At 46.5% G+C, this 24,716-nt stretch overlaps 2 protein-coding genes across 4 annotated transcripts in view; one reads left to right on the top strand and one right to left on the bottom strand.

Annotated features, from left to right (window-relative positions):
• Positions 1–377: 377 nt before the first annotated feature.
• The window catches only part of RPL11 (ribosomal protein L11), a 50,435-nt gene continuing 26,096 nt past the window's right edge, over positions 378–24,716 (top strand). Inside the window, exons 1-6 of one of the 2 annotated variants that reach the window (XM_082232184.1) lie at positions 378–502; positions 2,076–2,229; positions 3,938–4,044; positions 4,145–4,276; positions 6,144–6,254; positions 7,459–7,533. In XM_082232184.1, the coding sequence (XP_082088310.1) occupies positions 497–502; positions 2,076–2,229; positions 3,938–4,044; positions 4,145–4,276; positions 6,144–6,254; positions 7,459–7,488 (540 nt within the window). In that variant the 5' untranslated portion in view covers positions 378–496 and the 3' untranslated portion in view covers positions 7,489–7,533. Of the gene's footprint in view, positions 503–2,075; positions 2,230–3,937; positions 4,045–4,144; positions 4,277–6,143; positions 6,255–7,458; positions 7,534–24,716 lie in introns of those variants that run through there. The other variant, XM_082232185.1, reaches the window with a different exon arrangement.
• On the bottom strand, positions 9,938–24,385 carry LOC309537109 (kelch-like protein 31). 2 transcript variants are annotated; one of them, XM_082231614.1, is made up of 3 exons: positions 24,292–24,385; positions 13,283–14,489; positions 9,938–11,400 (listed from the first exon to the last, which is right to left on the bottom strand). In XM_082231614.1, exons 2-3 carry the CDS (start codon positions 14,470–14,472, stop codon positions 10,668–10,670), a joined length of 1,923 nt encoding a protein of 640 aa, XP_082087740.1. In that variant the 5' UTR covers positions 14,473–14,489; positions 24,292–24,385; the 3' UTR covers positions 9,938–10,667. The 2 variants fall into 2 exon arrangements, with proteins under 2 accessions (XP_082087740.1, XP_082087739.1); XM_082231613.1 differs by lacking the exon at positions 24,292–24,385 and adding an exon at positions 16,173–16,720.

Genomic DNA, 24,716 nt, shown 5'->3' with positions numbered 1-24,716 from the left:
AGTGTGGTGGAGTCTCCTACTTTGGAGGTCTTTAAGCAGAGGCTTGACAACCATATGTCAGGAGTGCTCTGATGGTGTTTCCTGCTTGGCAGGGGGTTGGACTCGATGGCCCTTGTGGTCTCTTCCAACTCTATGATTCTATGAAAGTGCAGTAATGATGTCTAAATTTCCACCTGCACATATAAAGTACTGAAAGCAAATCTTATTCAAATATGTTTGCATCTGCACATATAAAACAGCAGATGCAATTTTCATGCAAATCCGTGTCATGCTTTCTTGGCGATCAGTAAGCGACCGCACGCGACCAGCGGCAGATTATCACAGCGTCGTTATCCAGTGATGGGGACCGCGTGCAGTTCCTCCCTCCAGCCTCCAGAGGGCAGCAACGTCCCCTTCAAGCAAGCCTTCTAGCTCCCCTTCTCTGTGGTAGTCTAGCGCAGCTTAGGCGTTTAAGATCCCGTTCCGGGGCTATCGCGCTCTCTTCCACGCCTCCAAGATGGCGGTGAGTAGCTTGTGTTTGAGGAGTTGCGCGGAGGGACCCCTTGAATCCGCCGCCATCCTTCCGAGTCCGAGTCCTTCTGGGCAGGAATTTACTCAGGCGCGGCGGGGAAGGGCTGGGGGCTTTCCGTGGGGCCGTTTTGAGAAACGGCGAGAGTCTCGCCGGGCGGGGAGGGAGGGCCGTAGGAATAGCTGGCCCTATGGCTAAACCAGGCTAAGGAGTCGAGCTTCCTCCTTTGGAGAGGCCTTAAACGGGGGTCTGCAGATACTGTGGTCCTCCAGGCCCTGTTATCTCTGACCATTGGGCAAGCTGACTGGGCCTGATGGGATGTTTCATTCCCATCCTCCATTCCACACTCAGTTCTCTTTGGGGCTGCATTTTCTTACCCAAGATGCTTTTCCTTGGGTGATAGATGGTTGCCAGCTCTCCCTTCTGTTTCTTCTCCCCCCGCCTCCAACTTGGGTTCTTTGAGAACAGCATGATAACGCAAGAAAAGCAGCCAGTGCAATTTGCCCTGTTGCTTTTGTCTCCATGCTTGAAAAAGCTTCGCTTGCTGAATTCTGTAGATGTAGTTCTCTCTCTTAAGGCTGGAGGGTTTTTTTGGGGGGGGTGCTGGAGGGCTTGAGGGATAGAATACCTCATGCAAGAAAAGTTCATTACACACAGAAAGTTGATATGTTGTTTGAAAGGCTCGTTTAGAATATTTCTACCTAGCATTCTAGAAGTCTAGGGAAAGGGAACGTGTTTGCTATCTTGTTTTTGTTGTGCTTTTTCTGGGCAAAGCCAGTCCAAAGTAGTTTACAAACAACAAAAATGGCAGGTATAAAAAGTCAATGTTACTAAAAACAGGGCTAAAACAAATTCATGATGTTAAAAACAAACCAGGGCCTGTTGGGCTGTCTACATGTCTGGTTCTTGTGTTTACCTTTGTGTATTGGTCACCAGCCTCACTATATTTTAAAGATAATGTAAGTTGCAGTTACCCCTTGTAAAGTATCACTCAGTATTGAATTTACCTTGTGCTGAGTTTCGTTTATAGCCATGCTTATGAACAACCTATTAAAACTCTACTTAGGGTAGCTACCAACAGGTTTTTACAGAAACACCGCAAACTTTGAAACAGACATCCAGAATTAGGAACCATTTTAACAATTACTGTGTTTCTCATGGTGCTGCTTATTCTACTCTATAAGGTGCTCATGTGATAGCGGAGAATACCACAAAGAGGGGTGGAGTGGCCACTTGAAGGCCTTTTAGGGTCCAGGGCAAGGATGGGGAACCTTTGGCTCTCTGGCTGTTGCAACTCCCATCATTCCTGACTATTGGCCATGCAGGCTGGGACTGATGGAAGTTGGAGTCTTAACATAATGTGGGGTGGGGCGCACATTTGCCACCCCAGTCTAGGGTTTCATGCTAAATTGCCAACATGGGGACAGAAGATGTGATTGTAAACGTTAAGCGTCGTATGAAAACTTGTCCCAGCCCAATACGTTGCTCCTTGTGTTATGCCATGTGAGTTGGGTATAGGGAAATCTGTCACTGGTTTAACTGCTTTCTTTTCCCCACCATTGCACAGCAACAAGACAAGGGTGAGAAGGAGAACCCCATGCGGGAGCTGCGCATCCGCAAACTCTGCCTGAACATCTGTGTTGGGGAAAGTGGAGACAGGCTCACCCGGGCAGCCAAAGTGCTGGAGCAGCTCACAGGCCAGACTCCTGTTTTCTCCAAAGGTAAGCTTTTTTGGAAGAATGTTACTGAAGTTTCTAGAGCAAGAAGGCTGAAATTTTATTCATACCATTTTATTTTTATTTTTTAAAAAACAAAGGAAGCATCAGCTTCAGTGCAGGATGTATAGCAGTGTTTCCAAAGTTATTTAAGACCCATCAGTGGTCTGGAAACTTCATTTGCTTCCCCTTGCCCAGACTTCTTTTTTTGTTGTGTGGGTGGGCACCCTGGTTCAGCTTAACGCATGCACAGCATGGTGACTAGGGCAAAAGAATAGGGATAGGTGATTGCCCCAGGGCAGGAAGTCAGGGAATGGGTTGGCCCACCTCACAGTTCTCTATACACCTAATTGGATTGATTTTGAACTGGAATCCACATTTCATGCTTTCTGTTCTCTAGTGTCCAGGTCTTTGTCGTTTGCAGGCTTCCCTTTAAATATGAATGCTAGAAATCTTTAAAAAAGAGAGCTGGATTCTTAAGTTAGCCTATCAGTATTACCAAAAGTAGATTTTAGCTCAGGCCTCTCTGTCTAGTGCTCTCTAGAAGTTTGGGCGGCAACTTCCAGCAGCCTCACTAAGCACTGCTAGTGGGTAAGTGTAATGGAACTTGTCCAAAAACATATGGTGAGTACAGTGGTACCCCGCAAGACGAACGCCTCGCAAGACGGAAAACCCGCTAGACGAAAGGGTTTTCCGTTTTGGAGGCGCTTCGCAAAACGAATTTCCCTATGGGCTTGCTTCGCAAGACGACAGCCCATAGGGAAATCTCAGGGACAGCGGGGAAGCGCAGCGCGTCTTCTCCACTGTCCTCGGACCTCCTCCGAAGCCTGGCGGCGGGGCGGGGACACCTCCTCCTGCCGTTGCCCGGCTTCGGAACGGTGCTCTGAAGCCGGGCGGCGGGGAGGGAACACCCTCTGAAGGCGGGCGGGGGGCGAAAGTCTTTGCTCCCCCCTGCCTGCCTGTCCCGGAGGGCTTTTGAAGGCAGGCGGGGGGGGGAGCAAAGACTTTTGCCCCCCGCCCGCCTTCAGAAGAGGTCCAGGACCTCTTCTGAAGGCGGGCGGGGGGCAAAAGTCTTTGTCCACCCTGCCTGCCTTCCCAGGGGCTTTTAAATCGCCCCGGACAGCGGAGAAGTCCTCCGCTGTCCCGGGGTTTTTAAAAATGCTGGGGGTGGGAAGAAAAGCCCTTGTCCCCCCCCCCCAGCCTTCAGAAGAGGTCCGGGGACAGACTGTCCCCGGACCTGGTCTGAAGGCGGTTTCCCTAGGAACGCATTAATTGATTTTCAATGCATTCCTATGGGAAACCGTGCATCGCAAGACGAAAAACTCGCAAGACGAAGAGACTTGCGGAACGAATTAATTTCGTCTTGCGAGACACCACTGTACTAGGTTGGGAGAAGTTTAAGTCATTGACTGGGGCTGCTTACAGCTGGTGTTTTTGTTGGGGAGTTGCCACTCAAACCCACTTCCTGATCAGCAGTGATGCATGCCTTCCCCTCTTTGTGCTTGCAGTCACGTGGCCTGTCAATACATTTTCTGTATAGCTTGTTTGCAGATGTGGACCTACTGTTTGGAAGTTGTAATCTTAAACTTGGAGCTGGGTGTTTGGTGGACATTTCTGACCACCGTATTTTTGTTTTCCTTGAATATGGCATGTCATATCTGTCCTTTTGCTGACCCTTTGAGCAAACTTAAGAGAAGTTGTGTTTCTTCTTCAGCTCGATACACAGTCAGGTCCTTTGGGATCAGGAGAAATGAGAAGATAGCCGTTCACTGCACTGTACGTGGGGCCAAAGCTGAGGAGATCCTGGAGAAAGGGTTGAAGGTGAAGTGCTGTCCTTGCTGTATTTGGATGCTTTCTTAAGAGAACTTGGCACATGCAAGGCGGAAAATGTCAAAGCTTAAAGCTGATGTCCATCTTTCAGGTGCGAGAATACGAGCTGAGGAAGAATAACTTCTCTGACACCGGCAACTTTGGCTTTGGAATCCAGGAGCACATTGATCTGGGGATTAAATACGATCCTAGTATTGGTATCTACGGCTTGGACTTCTATGTGGTTTGTATACTTAGCTTACCCTTTTGCATTCTTAGGCTGTAATCCAGAGGTCATGTCTGTAGAGTTGTTTTGTCAGTCTTACTGACTCTGAGCCTAGGTGCCACTGCAGTGGTAGCTGCCATTTTCTGCATGGTTGGACACACAAGAGAGGGGCTGTTACCCTAAAACAAATCTGGGGAGCCTGAACTTAAGCTGTAGCAAGTGCACTTGGTGCGTGCATGCAAGTAAATATTTATTGATAAAAGTAAACAGCTGCAAAGACCTATTGGCATAGAAGGTTCTTCAAGATATGCCTGAAAGTCAGAAGCAAGGATGCCTGCTGAATCTCTCCTGGAAGACTGTTCCATGGCGTGAGAACAGCAACACTAAATGCCTGATTTATAGTTGAGGCTAGTTGGGCCTCTGTAAACACAGGAGAAAACTAAATGCTCTCCACAGAGGGTCTCTGTGATTGACCTGGTATATAAGGGCTCAGCAAATCCTTAAGTTATCCTGAGACCAAGTTGTTCAGGGTTTGTAAATCAACACAAGAGCCTTGAATCTTACCAAGTAGCATAAAGAGAGTCAGTGCAGAAGTTTTAGCAAAGGTGTCACATGCTTTCAGCTCCCATCAGTGGTCTAGCTCCTGCATTCTGCACCAGCTAGAGCTTGTGGACCAGAACATTCAATTATATTTTATTGTTCCAGTCTGTATCTAGTTAACATTTGTATCTATGGACACCTGAGTTACATATGAGGTTAGGTAGGCCCAAAACATGTGGTTTGATGTGCTTGGGCCCTCTCTCAGCTCTCTGCCCCTGTGCTATAACAACTGGCAACAGCTGTAGAAAGGGAACCATGTGGTTTGACCAATTAACACTTTTTACTTTATCTGCAAACTTTGCCATTGGATATGCTCATGTTCAAATTCCCACTTTGTCAAGCTTATTGGGTGAGAAGAGTCTCCTTTCTCAATCTATTTTAGCTGACAGGGCAGCTGTGAGAATTGAATAGGAACAAATTGTAAAAGCATCAACTGAAAAGCACTGCTGGAATGACTGCTGCTGTTCTTTACTGCTGCAGCCATACAGGCCTGCAACAGAATCGTTTTTTTGAATAGTTTACTGTGTGTTCCTGGGGTGAGATTGACATGTATGTCCAGTGAAGCACTGCTGACACTGCTCCTAAGATAATTTTAATTGACTTGCTGAAAGTTGTCTTGTTACGCTTACTGTTTTAAAAATAGATTGCTGCTTTTATTCATTTATTTCCCAGATTCTTTTTTTTAAACAAAAATTAAACACAGAAAGTTAAAAATATATCTAAAATATAATAGTTTAAAAGTAATTAAACTATACTGGAATCAAAAGGATATTGTCAGTTTTCTGCTCTGTTTTTTGATAGTCAGTTTTGGGGTAAGTCTCTGTGGGGGCCACGCAGGCGAAAAAGTGGCTTTACAATGTACACATTAAATAGCTGTTCATGTAGCATTGTGTCTATAGATTCTTTAAAAGGAGCATAGGAATTAATCCTAAGCAAGTGTTGCTCATGATGGCTTTGCTTATCTCATTAATGTTGGCAGGTGGGGTATAGCATTTTAAACTTCAGACCTACATCTGAGGTAGGTTAGTCTAGGAGAGTGACTTGCATCAGATCGCCCAGCTCTTCCTTGTTACCCAGGTCCTGCATCCAAATTCAACACTCTAGCAGCTGCTGCAGTGTGTGTACTCTGTGAGAAGCTGTGAACACCCTTCTTGGGTGCTATGGATAACTTGGGTGCTTTTCTTAAATTTCTTTCTCGAACACTATGAAAGATGGAAGTCTTATCTGAAAAGGCTTTCTAAAGGTAGGTCTTCAGGACTCAATGAGGCTTGTGTTTCTGCTGCAGGTTTTGGGCAGGCCAGGCTTCAGCATTGCTGACAAGAAGCACCGAACTGGTAGCATTGGGGCCAAGCACCGAATCAGCAAGGAGGAAGCCATGCGTTGGTTCCAGCAGAAGGTAGGTTTTGCTGCATTTTAAGCTGCAAACAAGCTTGCAAAACATGTTTAGTCCGCTTTGTTGACCTCTTTGTGTTAGACCAATATATCTAAGGCTTAACAGTACAATCTAGTGCAATCTACAGTTTCTGACCTTAGCATCTTTAGGATAGGGTTTACAGTTAGCTTGGCTCATGTCAAACGGTCAGCGAGAGCAGAGGTATGTTGAAGTTTGCCACCTGGCCAAGCTCAAGGTTCTTGTGTTAATTCACAAAGCCCTGAATAACTTCGGCCCAAAGTACTGTAAGGGCAATCATGATATCTTATGTTCCACCTAGATTACTGAGGTCATTTGATGGAGCACTTCTTGGTGTTTTGCACACTCCTGAAGCCCAATCATCCTTCACTTAGGACCAAGCCTTTAGTGTGGCAGACACTGCCCTGTAGAACTCCCTATCAGTAGAGATTTGGCAGGAATCACCCCTGCTTTCTTTTAGATTTCTCCTAAAAAGGATTTTATTTAGACAGGCCTTTGAAATGTGAATTTTTCCAATTTGCAATTTATTTGTTTTTATTGTAATTTTTGTATGGTGTAAATAGCCTTGTATTTTTATGGAAGTGCTGTTTATAAGTATTTAAGTAAAATAATTGTGCTCAATTCTTACCTTCCACTTCTAAAAGAATTCCAGTACATAAGTCTTCAGCAGTTCTGATAGTTTGGAACAGTTTTGGAGAGCTGCATTGAATTGTTAGTGTTTGCCTACATTAGTCTAATGGATTAACAAATGTAAAAGATGTGTGAGACCTGTGCATTCTGCAGCAAGGTGGATGGAGATTTCGGGGGGCAATTCATACAGTTCTTCACAGTATTGGGAAATGTTGTGAGCAGCATCTCAAAAGTATTTGGAATATGCTTCCACATGGCAAGATCATTATTTACAATGTGTAAGCTTCTCTTTTATAGCACTCTTCCTGCTTAAATGGCTTGTAAATATACTATTGCTTTTCAGCCAATCAGAAATTAGTTCTTTTTCTGTGCCACAAAAAATCACTAATGTGTGGGCTGGTGCAATATTTATAATCTGCTAACTTCTGAGTTTGTTTCCCAGTGCATCAAATCACTTTGCCGAAGACATAATGTGGGAGAAATTTCCTGGTGGTGGCTATGCTTTAAAGACTAGTCTTTCTTGCACAATTATTTTGATAATCCTTTTCTTCTCTTGCAGTATGACGGCATCATCCTTCCTGGTAAATGAAAAGTTTCCAGTATAAAAAAGTCAATAAATTTTTCCACCATTTAACTTGCTGCTGTGTATTTTGTGGTCATTTATCCTTTGCTGAGCCACTATATCTGTTTGTCCTTTCCATGTTGTGTCTCAGGAGCTATTGTCTGCCTAATCCGGAGGCATGGCAAAAGCTGCTATAGGAGGAGGACTGTGTAGACATACAACATGATTTCAAACAGTTCCTGTAGCCTATCATTTGGCAGGGTGTGGGGGTAGATGGAAAACAGGACAGAGACACTCCACAAGTACAGAGGTTGGGGTGAAAGTGGCAATATTTCTGATTCTGCTTTCTGTTTCACTCTTACAAAGATAGCTTGGAGGTGTTGCCTGTGGTTGGCTTGGCCGTGAAGAGCCTAGTTTCCCCAGCCTAGGCCACTGGCCATCAAAGACACAGGTGATCCCAGTAGCCGTCTCCTCATTGCTAACAATACATGTCCTTTCTCTACTTTGGAAGATCTTGTACCTTCTTAGATAATTGTATGCATGATAATCCATTTCCTGTACTAGGAAAATGCTCCACATTATTTTGACATCCAGGCCACCACTTTTATCTTAACATTTTTCTTCTAAGGAACCAAAGTGGCATATAGAGGGCTCCCATCCTCTTGCTTCCAAGCACTGACAGTAGACCTAGACCTAGTTAGCTTCAACATGGCTGCTGCATCACATGTCTTCAGATCGTGCTCTGTCTGATATTAGTAACAAATTGAATTCTGTAAAAACTTCAATTCGTATTCTCTGTGTGTAGTGGAGCAGAGTCTTTGCTCAGACTGCCTTTTAGCATATTCTATTACTAATCCCCTTTCTCCAGTTCTGATCTGTATTCAATATTTGATAGACAGCTGGAGTACCGTGGGTGATTCTTTTAGTTTTGGGTGGGGTTGTAAAAAACCCATTGGCCTTCTTGGCCGGGACAGCCAGCCAGACGTTTGCTGAGATCAAATTAGTAGTGCTCCTTGAAAAGCACAAGGCACAAGTGAGACCATGAAAGAGAATTAAATATATTCTGAGTCTTCACAAGATGTGTCATCCAAAGACACACAAAATGAGTGACTTCCTACTCCCCAAATGGAGCTAGCTCAAAGCCAATCTAATGAGAAATAATTGCTCTGACCTAATAGCCAAATGGGTAGATAAGAGGAAGGGCCCATGGAGGATGGCTTTTAGCATGTTCTGTGTGGTTACTGGGGAAAGCTGTAGGCTTGCTGTGATAACAGCGGAATACAGTGGTACCTCAGGTTAAGAACTTAATTTGTTCTGGAGATCTATTAACCTGAAACTGTTCTTAACCTGAAGCACCACTTTAGCTAATGGGGCCTCCTGCTGCTGTGCCGCCGCCACACGATTTCTGTTCTCATCCTGAAGCAAAGTTCTTAACCCGAGGTAATATTTCTGGGTTAGCGGAGTCTGTAACCTAAAGCGTATGTAACCCGAGGTACCACTGTATACCACCTCTTGGTCAAGGTGGGGACAGACAAAAGTGAGCTGGCATGGAAGATTTAATTTCTTATGGTAATTGAAGGGGCTGTAGCTGAGTGGTGGAGTACCTAACTGGACACAGAATGCCCATGTTGAGTGTTGAACTCTCCAACTAAATGCATCATAGGAAAATGGCTCTGGAAAGACCTATCTTTTTATTATTATTTTTAGGACAAATGTTGGCACCAAAATTACACAGTGCAGGAATTTCCACCTATTTACACCGCAAGTAGCAATGGGAGCTGATCCAGATAAGGACTGCCAAGGGGAGGGATGTTTTCCTTCCCATTTCTATTGCTACCTGTAGAAATTTTAAAAAGAAATCCACATATTTCCTGTTGTTGCATCCTTACCTAGTAGATACTATTGGGTTAGATGGACCTGGTATAAAACAGCCTCATAATTGGCACGAGGCAGGCCTGTGTGAAAACAGGAAACTCTTGTGCCTTCCTCTGTAATGGTTGCACTTTTTCTTGGGAGGCTTATACTGCCTTGTACAAAAGGCTGTCGCCACAATTACACAATCCCCTGTGTTTGATTCAGCTCAGTACAAACACTTCCAAGCACACGTGCCCTCTTTGCCCAGGGTGGTGGGGGAAAGTGCTGTCAGCCACCCTGCAATTAACTCAGCTTCATTTGCCTCTCATAATTATTCTGTCCCCTAGCAACGTACTTCCTTGAGGCATGGCGTGGAAGAGAAATTATTAATGTAAAAGGTTTGATGAGAAACCCTTTTGTTCTTATGGGTGGTTCTCCGGGGATGGGGAGGCTGTAAAACTGTAAGGGCCTGAATGGGCAGTGTCAAAGCCAGGTATGAGAGTGCAGGATTTGCAGCCTAAATCCCTTCCTTGAAAACTTCCTTTCAAGAGAGTCATTGGTTGACATTACACACAAAATGCCATTTCAGAGTTCCACACCACATAGACGACGCAACACAAAATTGTAAAGTGTGCTTCAGATTTTTAATTTAGACCTCAAGAATCCTATATCTCAGTGACGCAGTTCATTCAAGGTAGGCCTTAAGGGTCACACCTTTCTTTTAAAAAACTGGTGGTGATATTTGGGGGTAGAAGCTGAGGGACGGGGAGTTGTATTTCAGCTCAAATGACATCTTCAGGTTTCACTTGAGGGACTGGAAATTGTGCTTTAAAGGTGTTATTAAAGTAAAACCATGGGAAGGCGGTGCTGTATTCAGCCCTGTTACTTATTTTTCTGTGAAGTAAGCTATAGTACATGGGTAACTAATTTGTGGCCCTCCAGATGCTCTTGTACCCCATTAGCCCCAACAGTCAAGGATGGGGGTTGTCCACTAACACCTGGAGGGCTGCAGGTTAGCCTCCCCTGTTGCAGTAAGGCAGTGCTAATTCTATAAAGCAAGTTTGGGGGACCTTTGGCCTTGGAAGCGTTGCTGAACTACAATTCCCATCAGCCTCAGCAAGCATGGCCTGTGGCCAGGGATGATGAGGTTTGCATTTCTGCAACATACAGAGGACCAAGAGCTGCCCAAACCTGCTCTACAGGTAGAATATTTATCTCCTGGAAGCTGGCAAAACCAAGGCATAAATGAGATTTTTAAAGAAGTATTTTGACGTTCTTGTGAACCCCCTGATCATGCCAGCTGAGGCCAGTTCTGACTCTTTCCTCCATTCCATCCAACCATCCTCTCACCCTTAAATGCTGACCGTTGCTGAGGCAGCTGAGCTGGCTCTGGAGCCCCTGGTGCTTGAGTGCGGAAGGGCGATGGTGCAGCAGGAGACCCCCACGGTGCCTTCGGAAAGTTCTCCTTCCTCTGTCCATTCATTCAGGTCCGGATTGTAGGCGTGGATGCTCTTCTGGTACTTTTTCCCGCTCTCATTCCAACCACCGACAACCAAGATCTGCCCACCGAGGGTGGCCACCCCCGCCATGCTCAAGCCGGTGGGCAGGGGGGCCATGTGGCTCCACTGGTTCGTGGAAGGGTTGTAGCACTCCACAGGGATGACGTCCACCCTCTCCCCCCGGGGACCCAACTGGCTGCCACCCAGGACGTAGGCGCGGTCTGCTAAGGTGGCAGCGCAGTGCCAGCCTCGGGGGCTGCTCAGCCATGCCCCGTCTCGCCATGAATCTGTGGCGGGGTCATAGCTGCAGACGGTACGGGAGTAGGCGTTGTTGACGTAGCCGCCAGTCACCAGGATCTTGCCATCGATGACCACGCTGGCATGGCAGCAGCGGGGCAAGTCCATGTTGGCTTTGGCTTGCCAGGTGTTGGCTGAAGGGATGTAGCATTCAAGAGAGACTAGGGTCCCCTTGGCATTACGTCCCCCGATGGCATAGAGGTTCCCATTGAATGCGCTGAGGCTGAAGTGAGTTCTTCTGTGCGACATGCTGGCCAAGTGCAGCCAGGTGCCGAAACGGGGATCATACCTGCAGAGGGGAAGAGAGTTTGTCGTTGTCACCATTGAGTGTGATGGCTATGCTCTGCCTCCATAGTTGGAAGCAGTAATGCCCCTGAATACCAGCTGATGGGAACTGCAGGAGGAGAGAGTGCTCTTGTCCTTGGGGCCTGCTTGGGGGTTTCCCACAGGCATCTGCTTGGCCACTGTGAGAAGAGGATGCTGCACTTAATGGACCATTGGGCTGATCCAGCAGGCACCACAGGTTTGCTGTGTTGGCTTCTTATGTGTGGTTGAAGCAGGGGATCTGAGTTTGCCTAGTGAGGCTGTCAGGGTAACAGTTTGCGGTCCCACTCCTCAGGTGGGGCCCCTAGCAAACCTGAGACCAGTTAACTTAAGGGGTCACAGGTTATACATTTTCTAAATACAGTCATACCTCGGGTGACAGAGGCTTCAGGTTGCGCTTTTTCAGGTTGCGCACTGTGCCAAACCCGGAAGTACCAGATGGGTTACTTCTGGGTTTCAGCACATGCGCAGAAGCGCGAAATTGTGATCCACACGTGTGCAGACGTGGCGCTGCGGGTTGCGAACATGCCTCCCGCATGGATCACGTTCGCAACCCGAGCATCCACTGTAAATAAATGCAGCAGGGCCATAAGACCACTAAGCCCAGAGTCATAGAGAACATTCCTTTTTTCTAGGTGCCCCTGGGGGAAAAGACCTCAAAACACAACTAAAGTTCCTCTGCCTGTTGTGCCCCTTAATTTTTTGGCTCAAACGGATGTCTATTATAATGTCTCTCTCACCCATGAAATAATGTTTTGTGACATGCCTTAGGCTTCTGTCCTCAATAAAAATCAGGGTTAGAAATAAGTACCTTCCCCGTCCATAGGAGCATAATATAAGAAGAGTCTGGTGGCTGAATCAGCCCAAATGCCCATCTGTTCAGCAGCCTGTTCCCAGTGGCCAACCATATGCCTATGGAGAAAGTGTAAGCAGGCCCTGAGTACACCAGCAACTCTCCGCACTTGTGATTCCCAGAAACTGGTCTTCAGAGGCACATTCCCTCCAATACTGGAGGCAGCATGCAGCCCTAGCAGCCAGGGATAGCCTTTTCCTCCATACACCTCAGTCCATCTCACCACCCCAAAACTCTTCAAGCCTTGCTAGCTGTTGGCCCTGAAATGGACCTGTTCAGTGGTGAACCCCCCACCAGCTTTAGAATGCCTTGCCTCTTAAAAGTATGTAAGACATCTACAGGACTGTCATTAAGAAGCCAATGTAAAATATGACTTCTTACATAAGCATTTAGAGATCAATACTGATATTCAGATCTATGTCTACCTTCCTATATGTGATTTTTATTTTGTGATGCTATTTTTTAATTGAGGTTCTTTTTCTGTGCCCTATGAGGGAGTTTATACATCAGGTGTGGGGAGCCTCAGCCCCAGGGGCCACATACAGCCCACTGGATCTCTCTACTTGGCCCGTGGGACTCTCCCCAGGCCACACCTCTCACCTGCCCCACTTCATACTGTCTTTGGATATTTTTCCTGGCTGGAATGTGTCTTTGAGCTTTGACAATGCCTCTTGCTTGCCTAGACGGAGGATAGAGAGGGCTGGGTGTGCAGAAACTAGTCTACTGTGCAAAGGTAAAATTCACATTTGTTGCTCTGCCTACTTGTGCCTCTGGCAGGTGACCCCAGTATATCCAGGGCTGGGAAACTGCTGGCCTCTTCAGATGTTGCTGGACTACAGCCCCCAAAACCATTGTCCATGATGGCTGGGGATAATAGGAATTGGAGCTGGGCCATGGATACCCCAGCATGGATTTAGAAGATTTCAGGCATGAGGAAGACCCCTGCTTGGGAACCCTATAGACAGTGTCAATCAAGGTGCAACCTCCCCATTACCTGCACAGGTTGTTAACTGCATGCTTTGCCTGGTTCCGGGCATCAGTTTGATCCTCTCCACCAGCCACATAGAGGAATCCATCCATTACCACAACACATTGGTTAAAACATTTGGTAGGCATCTCTGTTAGCTTATTCCAGTTTCCTTCTTGATCTCTGTAGCTTACATCTTTGCTAAGAGCTTTCTCGGCCGAGCATGGGCGGCCCCCAACCATGAGCAACACTTTACGGCTTCCTCGAATCTTGGTCCTTCTGGACTGGAGGTCATTTTGCTGATAAGGTAACAAGTGGTAATTCATAGCGTCTACCAGGAGCTTGTGGCATTCTGGGTTCTGCATCATGCACGGCACAGGCTGGATGTAGTTGATCAAGTCGTGAGCTGGGATTGTGCCAAATCGGACATTGTTCAGGAGGTCGGCGGCGTGTTTGATCCGCTTGGGATCAAACTCGATCCATTTCATGACAATCTGAAAGACCACCACCTCATTGGGGAACTGAAGGTTGTCGTCCATCAGCAGCTCATTGAGCTGATCGAAGGTGAGTTTCATGAACTGTTCAGTGTCGGAAAACTCCAGGAAGCATTCCCGGATGAACTTCCTTGCAGCATCCTTCGCCTGGCTGAGATTGTAGGTGTCTGCCAGGTTGGCAATGTACATCCAGTTTTCCACATTCATCTCCTGGATGAGGAAGTCAGTGCACATGTTGAGCAGAGCATACATCCTCAGGCGGCTGGCTATGGAAATGGTGCTCCCAATGGTGTACAGAGAAAGGTTCAGCTTTCCAGTGTAGGTGTAGGCAATGGCGGTAGCCAAGCCTAAGGAGGAGGCATCTTTGAGGTCCACTTGTTGAAGGTTTGGGTCTTTTTTCAGCAGGCTTCTGAAAAACTCACTGCAGGAAGACATGACCAACTTGTGAACGCTGAAGGATTTTGTTTTTGTGACAATAGTGAGGTCACAGAGGAAACGCTCCTGGTGCATGAGGCTCATCTCCTCCAGAACACTGGTTCCGTGGCTAGGATTTGTGACTTCTGTGGCAGTGCAGAGGAAGCCACCTGAACCATTTTCAAACAAGCCATCTAGTTGCTGATGGTGGTCAATGTCAAGAGAAGAATCCTCTACCATGGTGACATTCGTAGACGTCTCCGTCTTTGACGGCTTGCTCTTCTTTGGGGCTTTCTTCTTGGGTGCCATTGGAGCGGAAGCGTGGCCTGTAAGGTGTATTAAGGAGAACACTGCTTTGTAAAGGAATATCATAGGTGACATATATATTGGCCTCCAGCACAAAATGGATGGAGGAATTTGAAAGAGACAAGAGTGAGGAACCTGTGGCCCTCCAGATGTTGCTGAACTACAATTCCTATCAGCCCCAGAATGCATGGCCAATTGCCAGGGGCAATGGGAGCTGAAGTTCAGCAATATCTGGAGGGCTAAAGGTTCCTTATGCCTCTACTATCAACTGCAATTGCATTTAGATATAGCCCTAATATAGGAGCCAAATGCATTCTACCCCCCACCCCTGTTTCTCTAAGGCCCTTGGGACTGTCTCAAGGCCACAACCCATTATTAGCCACACCCTCTCCCCAGGCCACACCTCTCACCTGCCCTACTTCATACTCTCCTTGGGTATTTTTGCCTAGCTGGAATTCATGGGCATAGCCGGGGGGGGGGGTGAGCTTCATGGGTGTAGCCAGCATTTTTGTGGGGGGGGGGCAGGCCTTTTCTTAAGGGGGCAGAACCTCAGTTTGTTATGAATTTTTATTGATTTAGGGGGGCAGCTGTCTCCCCTTGGCTATGCCTATGGGGAGGTCCCCCCAGATCAAGTAAAACAATAGAAATACTTAACTTCCTGACTAATCGCGTCAGTTCTGCCACCTCCCAACAAAAGTCCCCCCCCAAAAAAAAAATTCCTGGCTACGCCCATGCTGGAATTTCTTTGATTTCTGTGAATGCCTCTTACTTATTGGATGGGGGCTAGAGGAGGGGTTTGTGGGTGTATGGATAAACAAGCCTATTTTACAAAGCTAAAATTAACATTTATTGCTCTGACCACTTTTGCCTCTGCCCACATCCCCGACTGCTATTTTATGTGCTGCGTATATATCCCACCTTTCCCTTCAAGGATCTCAAGGTGACATACTTAGTCCTCCCCCCCCCCCTCCTCTTATCCTCCTCCTGTGAGGTTGGTTAGGCTGATAGGCAGTTTCTGACTCAGAGTCACCCAGGGGGCTTCATGGCTGAGGGAGATCAAAACCTGGTAGTCTGAAACTCTAACCAAGTGACCCACCAGACTAGCTCTCACTGATTTGTGCCCCCCTGGAAAGTTGCCAGGAAGGGAACATGGCCTTTGGGCTGAAAAGGCCGATCCCTGGATCAGACAATACTGAGCTGGTTGGACCAGTGGCTTGACTGGGCAGAAAGCAGCCTCCTGTGTTCCTGTAAAGGTAAAGGGACCCCTGACCGTTAGGTCCTGTTGCGGACGACTCTGGGGTTGTGGCGCTCATCTCACTTTATTGGCCGAGGGAGCCTGCATACAGCTTCCAGTCATGTGGCCAGCATGACTAAGCTGCTTCTGGCGAACCAGAGCAGCGCACGGAAACGCCGTTTACCTTCCCGCCAGAGCGGTACCTATTTATCTACTTGCACTTTTGATGTGCTTTCGAACTGCTAGGTTGGCAGGAACAGAGACCGAGCAACGGGAGCCCACCCTGTTGCAGGGATTTGAACCGCCAACCTTCTGATTGGCAGGCCCTAGGCTCTGTGGTTTAACTCACAGCGCCACCCGTGTCCAGTATTATAATACTGTAATAATACTGGGCCAGTATTATTACTGTCCTAGCACTGTTAATGGAAAAATCCGAGGGCTCCCTTGGACAAAAAACAAAGACACCAACCAGGATTACTTGGAGCAAAACAGCAGCCTGTAGGCTTGGCCTTTATTGATCGGTTGCAACAGGGTGCTCCCCTCACCTGCAGGAGAGAGGAGAGACCCAGAAAAATGGTGTGCAAGGCCTTATAAAGACTTTTGAAATTGCGACCCTGTAGATCAAGACCACCCCCAGAAACATCATACATACATCACAGAAGGGGTGTAACCTAAGACCACCCCTCAGATACATCACACCTACATCACAGAAAAGGCGGTCCAAAATAGAAATTTTAATATTGTTTTTCTCCTGTTTTTGTTTATCTCCTGTCTGGCAGGTTACTTGATTGGATTTCCTGGGTAGCCTGGCCAGTCTTTTGTAATGATAAATACTTAGTTCCTGGGCCAGGTCGCAGGCTCACACCCTATTCAAACACAGACATACCCTTAAGACAGGATTTGTGAAGGAAAAGACAATGGGGAGGCTTTTCCATTTTGACCTTGCAGAGAAAAGATTTGGTCAGTTTAGGAATAAAAATGGTTCCAGGTTGGCCTTCCTGTGCTGATCTATGTATGTGCTTGGTTGGTACGCTTATGAACATTACCATATATCCTGAACAAAGACATTGGATTCTTATCTCATTATACATGACAAAGCCATTTCTCACCTTCTCACCCCTTGCTTTTTCCTGTAAGACCTATTGCAGTCGTTAAGAGTCGTCAACAGGCTCATCTCAGCTATCTGCCAATCACCCATTCCCACCACCCTTCTGAGTAATACCCCTCCCCACCTTCTCACTATATAGAAGGATCTGGCAACTTCTGTTTCAGTGTATCTGAAGAAGTGTGCTTGCACACGAAAGCTCATACCAAGAACTAACTTAGTTGGTCTTTAAGGTGCTACTGGAAGGAATTTTTTTGTCATAAACTTCCTATCACAGCACAAAGCTGGCAGGGTGGGCCTGAGGCTTTAAAATAGTAGCTTGGCCCAGGTCAATCAAGGGAGCTCATAGCTGTGGTGTGATTTGAACCAGGGAGTTGCTCCCTCACTGCCCAAACTTCCAGCTACTTAGCTACTCCAGCTCTGTACAGTTCTTTTTGCAGAAACCCATCGTGGGAGAATAGAGTATATGATTTAGGCTGTTGCATGTAACTGAAAGCATAGGCTGTGTCTCTGGGCAAGACAGGAACCGTATCTTCCACAACATAGAGAAAGGGTTGGTGTACCCTTCTGTAATAATTCCTTCCATCAAGGCTTGCCACGTGTGGACTTCATGACTTGGGACATGCGGCATGACTGCATTTGATATCTGAACTGAGCGTGCATACAGATTCTGACCCTCCACAGGCAGGACGGCTTATTGCTAATGTTTCTCAGCTGTTTCTGTCCACCTTCCCTTCCCTCTGCTGGGGGCGGGGAGAGGAGGGAAGGAGATCTGAGCTCCTGGGTGACAAACCTGTTTGTTACAGGCCAGAAATAGCCGAAGTGCCTCTCTGTCTTGCATCTCTCAGAGCTGGACATAAAGATCAAATTTCTGGAGGGTTAAGCAATTGGCAATTCTTAGAACAGGATGGGGAGGAAGCAAAGTCCTAGGCTAGGGTTGCCAACTTTTTTACCAGCCTTTGTAGCTGTGCCTTTAATAGGAACTTGATCTGAGGACATTTGTAAGCGTTAAGGATCTAGATGGAGTAGCATACCCTCTGAAAGATCAGGCTTTCAGTCTAACAGTGTTTCTGGACCCAGCTTTGCCTCTGGAGGGCAGGTTGTTGCTGTGGCCACAGAGTGTGCTTTGTGCATCTGTGACTAAGGTGCTAGCTGCGACCCTTCTTACAGAAGGCAGATGGAGCCACAATTACACATGCTTTGATTACATGTAGGTTGGACCACTGCAACATCCTCTGCATGGGGCTGACTCTGAAGACTGTTGGACAACTATACTCTGCTACTGCCACAGACTCCTTATTGACAGACTCTGTATCTATTTAGTAAAGGTAAAGGTGGCCCTCAGTGTATTTTTGAAGCCCAGTTCTAAGTACGCAGCTTGGGTCTGTGAAGGACCCCTCCCCTTGCTCCCTCCACAGGACTCTTCTCACCAGTGAAGACTTTCCGAAGAGCCTTTTCTCTGCATCTTACCACCATCTGATGTGCAATTGGAGAGTACACAGAACGGGCTCTGGAAATTCTTCCCTGCCTCTTCCCAGTCTTTAGGAAAATGTCCCAAGCGGACTTATTTAGACATGCTTTCCATGCTGCCTGTTTCCCAGAGTTGTATTTATGATGCTACTGGTTCCCCCTTCCACACACACTTTTCCTAGTGGGGCTGCTTGTTCCTAAACTGATTTTATTGTTTTGTTATGGTCGTACTTCGGTCTGAGGACAGAAATGGTGTGCAAAATCTGTAAAGGCAATGTGAGTCCAAAACTGGGATGTGCTAGTGTGCCGCAAGCAGGGTCTGAGACTGCAATGCTAAGGCACTTTCCAGGGAGTAAGCCCTTTGAACTCAATAGACTGTTGTTGTTTTTTTTTTAAAAAAAAACCCACTTCGGAGTAGACCCATCTACAATTGCACTGTAATGTGTGTTTTGAAAAATATACGGTACAATCTGATATATGTACATAGGAAAGCCACCTTATACTGAATCAGACCACTGGTCCATCTAGCTCAACATTATCTCTGCTGACTGGCAGTGGCTCTCCACAGTTTCAGACAAGGGACACTCTCAGCCTTACCTGGAGATGCCAGGGACTGAACCTGGGACCTTCTACATTGAAAGCAGATGCTCTACCACTGAGCTACATCCCTTCTACTTAAAAGTAAATTGAGTTCAGTGGTATTTACTCCCACGGGTGGCGCTGTGGGTTAAACCACAGAGCCTAGGACTTGCCAATCAGAAGGTCGTCGGTTTGAATCCCCGCGACGGGGTGAGCTCCCGTTGCTCAGTCCCAGCTCCTGCCCGCCTAGCAGTTCGAAAGCACGTCAAACTGCAAGTAGATAAATAGGTACCGCTCTGGCGGGAAGGTAAACGGCGTTTCCGTGCGTTGCTCTGGTTCACCAGAAGTGGCTTAGTCATGCTGGCCACATGACCCCGGAAGCTGTACACCGGCTTCCTCGGCCAATAAAGTGAGATGAACGCCGCAACCCCAGAGTCGGTCACAACTGGACCTAATGGTCAGGGGTCTCTTTACCTTTTTTAGTGTGCCAAGGATTTCAGCTTGAGCCATTACATTGGATGCCTCCACTACTCTGTGCCCATTGAGCAGCAATTGGGAGGAATAGGGATGCACTTTTTCCTGACGGGGTCCTGCATTACAGGTGTACATCTGGCCGGTGATGTATAAAGCACTGTGGACCAGGTGGTTCCTTGATCTGATCCAGCAGGACTGCTCTTATGTGCTTATATCATAGAACATTAATTACATTCATGGAGATGGTGCAATCGAGCCCTAAGGTATTAGCTATGGCAGCTGAAGAGAACCTCCCCATCTAGATATAGTCTACCTATTAATGAATAACAGCTGCTGGGGTGGGGGCAAATGACAGGTGAGGATTCTTGCTTCCATGTTTTGCTTGTCAGCGTTTGTCTGGCCAGTGTAAGAAACTGGAATCTGACCTAGATGGACCCTTGCTCTGATCCAGCAGAGCTCTTATTAGTGTTCTAAAAGGGATCCATATTTTTAGTGGGAATGAGTGAAGTGTGTGCCTCCAATATAAGCCAAAAAACAAGCTAGATAACAAAAATTTTTGAAACACTGTAATGCAATAACTATTAAAAACAGCAACAGCAGCATCAACTATGTGAAGTTCATTGTAGGCTTATCTATGGGGCTACTAGCTGACATACCATTCACTGCTGCACAAACCATATGGCTTGCCTAAGCATTTGCGTGGAGATGGGTGCTGATTCCTGCCTTGGAGGAAATGCTTATATAAGCCATCATTCTCATTTCCCAGGGATTCCCCCTCTCCTTTCCAACTCTCTATTGAAGTTTCTAGCCAAAACAACAGCAAAGCCCAATTGAAAATGTCACTTTCTGAAAGCAAATGCATTTTTGAATTACACTGCAGAATACAAGCTTGGATCCAGACTAACCAAGTGGCAATTTGGTCTCACTTAAATCAATATGAAAAGTTTAAGTCAATGGGACCTAAATGTGATTGACTTGCAGACTTAAACTGCAATCCTGTGCCCCTTAAGTGGAGAATAAACCTGCTGAACTCAATGAGATTTACTCCTGAGTATAGGAATATGCCGTTAATCTGGATCCAGCACATCCAACTCAATTTGCCAGTGTAAATCCCTATCAGTAGCAGAATTATGTGCAAAGTTACTACTTTGTTGACTAAATATCATATACACACAACACACAGTGCAAAACCTATTGCACCACAATGTTTGGAATCTGGATCTTTATTCTGTTCATGTTTTAATAAAATAATAATTAGCATTTATCTCCTGCTTTGAGTTTTCAGAGCACTGTAGGTACCCGTCTCAGGACATCCTCAACTGTTCTATATCTATATTCCTTCTCCCTCCACCTGCTGCCTTTTTGGACATTACCTTTGTTGACCATTTTTGAGCCGCACCGGCAGATTAGATCAGGGTTAGAATAATCTGTTTTATGTGTTGCAGTCCTCCCTCCCTCTGCTTACAATCCCTCGCTCATGGCCACCAACATGTGTTAAATTTATAAGCGAGAGTGCACATTCAGTATCTCTTAACAGTTAAGGCATAAGTAATCAGTGTTAGGTGATACTGAGCATGCTAAATGATACGTTTACTTAGAACATAAAGTGTCTTGCTAGATCAGGCCAAAGACTACTGAGTCTAGCATTCTTTGCAAGAATCCTAAGAACCAGAAATTGTCCATTATGAGACCTTCCCCTCCAATCTATTTTTTCTGCCCACCTCTAGCTTAGCTAAAATACTGCTATGGCCATTCTGGGTCATATTTACTTTTTGGAGTGATGACTTTGTGTCGATAAATAGCTTGAGTTTGTATTTTGTTCCCCCACCCTGAAATCATGAAAAATTGTAGGTTTTAGGCAACAGAAATCTAAGCCTTCTCCTGTTGTTTTTTCCACATTCCAGTCACTCACACAGCTAATGTTTCTTTCTCTTAAGAAGGACTCGCTTTGTTCCATCTGCACCCAACTTTTTAAGAGCTCAAGTGACCCGTAAACTACTCTGCAAATATTAAAGTAGAAATGGGCAAGCTGGTTGGTTCAGGACAGACAGACAGACAGACAGAAGGGCCTTTGCTCCCTACCTTCAAGAGGCTGATCCAGTGGAGGGTATAGCAACCAATGCCTGTACGCTGCACAAGCTAAGAGGCACTCGGGAACCCAGGCAGACGTCCAAAATGTAGCAGCTCCCCTGTCCCTCCTCCTCCTTTCCCAATTCAGCCTGGCCAGCTGACGACCCTTATCAACTCACCAGTTGCATCCAGCTTGATGGGAGTGACGCACTACTGCCATACAAGTATGTGGTTTAAAAAAAAAAAAAGACATGGGACTCCAAATGAATGTTTGGGCTCCAAGTGGGTCTGAGGTTGAAGACTATTGCATTCAGTGGTCTTAGGCAAGCCACCATTCTCTGTCTTAGCTGCTATTTGTTATGTGGGGGTGATGATTATTATAATTAAAATAATAAATAATAATAGATAGATGCCAACCAATAACAACTGACTTATCACCTTTGCTGTGCACACACTAAAGGTAAAGGTAAGGGACTCATTAAAGCACATAGCTCCCCCCCAAAAAAATACTAGGAACTGCAGTTTACCTCTCACAGAACTACAATTCCCAGCACCCCTTAACAAACTACACTTCCCAGGATTCTTTGGAGAAAGTCATGTGGGGTGTGTAGATAGCCTTGGTCTGTTGGAAGGATTGATTATGCATGCTTGAACTACATATTCAGCAAAATGACATGGTGGGAAGAATTCTGGTGCCAGACTTTGGGGAGCCCTTGGCACTGTGCTGCTGCTGCCCTTGAGTACACACATCCACTTAGCAGGGAAGAACGGCCACATGCCTTGGGCAGGTGGGCCAAGTGCTGTTGTACTCATGTCCAGTTTGCAGGCTTTCCACAGACAGTGGGTCAGCCATTGTGAAAACAGGACGCTGGACTAGTTGAGCCTTTGGCCTGATCCTGCAGGTTCATCTTATGTTCTTAGGCAGCAGTGGCACCGCACATCATCATCTCTTTAAAAAGCAAGAGGCTCATCCTGGGGGAAAAATAGAGGGCCCTGCTTCTCATAATTTTATCATGAACAAAGTTCAGTTCATAAGAAGTGTCCCACTGGATCAGACCACAGATTCATTGCCACATATTGTGATGGTGAGGTCTGTAAACTAATTTTGCATCATATGAAGAAGTAAGAGGTAAAATCGGGGATAAGGAACCTACCTATAGCCCTCCATATGTTTTAGATTTGTCTGTCTTATAAGGTAAAAAGATAAAGGACCCCTAGATGGTTAAGTCCAGTCAAAGGCGACTGGGGTTGCGGTGCTCATTTCACTTTCAGGCTGAGGGAGCCGGCGTTGGACCACAGACAGCTTTCCGGGTCATGTGGCCAGCATGACTAAACCACTTCTGGTACAACAGAACACCGTGATGGAAACCAGAGTGCACGAAAACGCCATTTACCTTCCCGCCTCAGTGGTACCTATTTAAAGTATCTACTTGCACTGGCGTGCTTTTGAACTGCTAGGTTGGCAGGAGCTGGGACAGAGCAACGGGAGCTCACTCCAACATGGGGATTCGAACCGCCAACCTTTCAACCAGCAAGCTCAAGAGGCTCAGTGGTTTAGACCACAGCGGCACCTGTGTCCCTGACCTGGTTGGGGTTGATGGAGGGTATTAGGTTGGGGAAAGCTGAAATAAGAGGCAAATCAAGAATGAGGAACCTGTGGCTCTCCCATTATTGGATTCTCCCATCATCAGCCATAGCATACCCTCCAACATTTCTCCAATGAAAATAAGGACACCCCATTCGGGCCATTCCATAATGACAATTTTACTATTTATACCCCACATATCTTACTGGGTTGCCCCAGCACTCTGGACAGCTTCCAACATATAATAATAACAATAACAATAACAATAAAACATTAAACATTAAGAAAACTTCCCTATAAAGGATTGCCTTCAGACAGCTCAGGGGTTGGATAACTCCATACCCTCCAACATTTCTCCAGTGAAAATTGGGACATCCTAAGGAAAATCAGGACATTCTGGGATCAAATCAGAAACCGGGACGGCTTCTGTAAATCAGGGACGTTCCTGGAAAATAGGGACACTTGGAAGATGACTGACAAGAGTTGGAAGGCCACACATTTCCCCATGCCAAGGATAAGCACTGTTGTTTAAAGAGGAGTAACCAGCCTTGCTCTTTCCTTACAGTGGTACCTCTGGTTACCAACTTAATTCGTTCCGGAGGTCTGTTCTTAAGCTGAAACTGTTCTTATCCTGAGGCGCACTTTCGCTAATGGGGCCTCTTGCTGTGTGCGCGCTAGCGCATGATTTCTGTTCGCATCCTGTGGCAAAGTTCACAACCAGGATTAGCTACTTCCGGGTTAGCAGAGCTCGTAACCTGAAGCGTTCGTAACCAGAAGTGTTCATAGCCAGAGGTACCACTGTACTTAAATTCCAGTTTTGGGGTTTGTTGATGCAGACACAGGACCAGCAGTTGGTCTGGTTGGGAACTATCCAGGGCTCAGCAGAAGGACTGATCACTGGCCTAGCCCAGCTATGCTGCAGTTCATTGCTGTTTGTGTTGGGGGCATGGCTGGCTACTTTAGGGGTGGGTGGTAGATCCACTTTTGAATAGGAAATGAGGTCGTCTACTGGTATGCAGTGGGAAAAGAGTATGTGTGAGAGTTGGGGTCTGGGTAGGGCCCCATTGGCAGCACTAGGCTGAGAGCTCCCTGAATGGTTCTGGCCCTGCAGAGACAGTTTTGTTTGCTCCTGATGCTTGGATTAGGATGGAGAAAAGGCTGATATGCAACAAATTCTCAGTTGATAACAGATGGAGATTCCTGGAAGCATTTCCCACAAATTGCAGTGGAAAAAAGACTTTTAAAACAAAACACCACCCCATTAAAAGTATCTTTTATAGTAATTTCCTTATTTGAGCTATTTACTCAGTAAAGCTGAGATCCTGGCGTGTTCATACTATGTGAAAGGGCACGAAAAACCTCAGCAACCGACTCCAGGCTTAGAACATATGAGGAGGGTAGGTTCTTGCCAGCACGCAAGATGGCGGCTGCACCTCAGCAAGGAAACTTCTTGCCCTTCTCCAAGATGAGAGGGTTCCAACCCGTTATCCTTTCAGCTGTTTTTCGAGCTTCGCCCTGATCCGAGATGGCGATTTTTGTCCCTCTCTACCTTTCTCGGTTTCGAAGCAACTTGCCAGCTTCTAAGATGGCGGAGCCGACCTATGGAAGAGAACGGCTTACTGGCCCTTCTTTTGCCCACCGTCTTCTTTTTTTGCCCGGAGCAAATATGGCGGCGCGAAAAAAAAGGAAGCGAGGGAGTAAAGGTTCGGAAGGAGGGAAGCCCCGAGTCC

Source organism: Podarcis vaucheri, assembly GCF_965113315.1.
Source record: "Podarcis vaucheri genome assembly, chromosome: 7".
Classification (NCBI taxonomy): domain Eukaryota; kingdom Metazoa; phylum Chordata; class Lepidosauria; order Squamata; family Lacertidae; genus Podarcis; species Podarcis vaucheri.
The sequence above is the reverse complement of the archived record's forward strand: the minus strand, read 5'-3'. Positions and strand labels throughout refer to the sequence as shown.

Bases quoted from the DNA above. Each gene is read 5' to 3' on its own strand.
- LOC309537109 (XM_082231613.1), bottom strand. From the start codon at position 16,353: ATGTATGATGTTTCTGGGGGTGGTCTTGATCTACAGGGTCGCAATTTC. The intron at 14,490-16,172 runs GTTGGTGTCTTT...TACACCTTACAG, and splicing joins TTTTGCTCCAAGTAATCCTG to GCCACGCTTCCGCTCCAATG. The intron at 11,401-13,282 runs GTAATGGGGAGG...TCCCCTCTGCAG, and splicing joins GCAGTTAACAACCTGTGCAG to GTATGATCCCCGTTTCGGCA.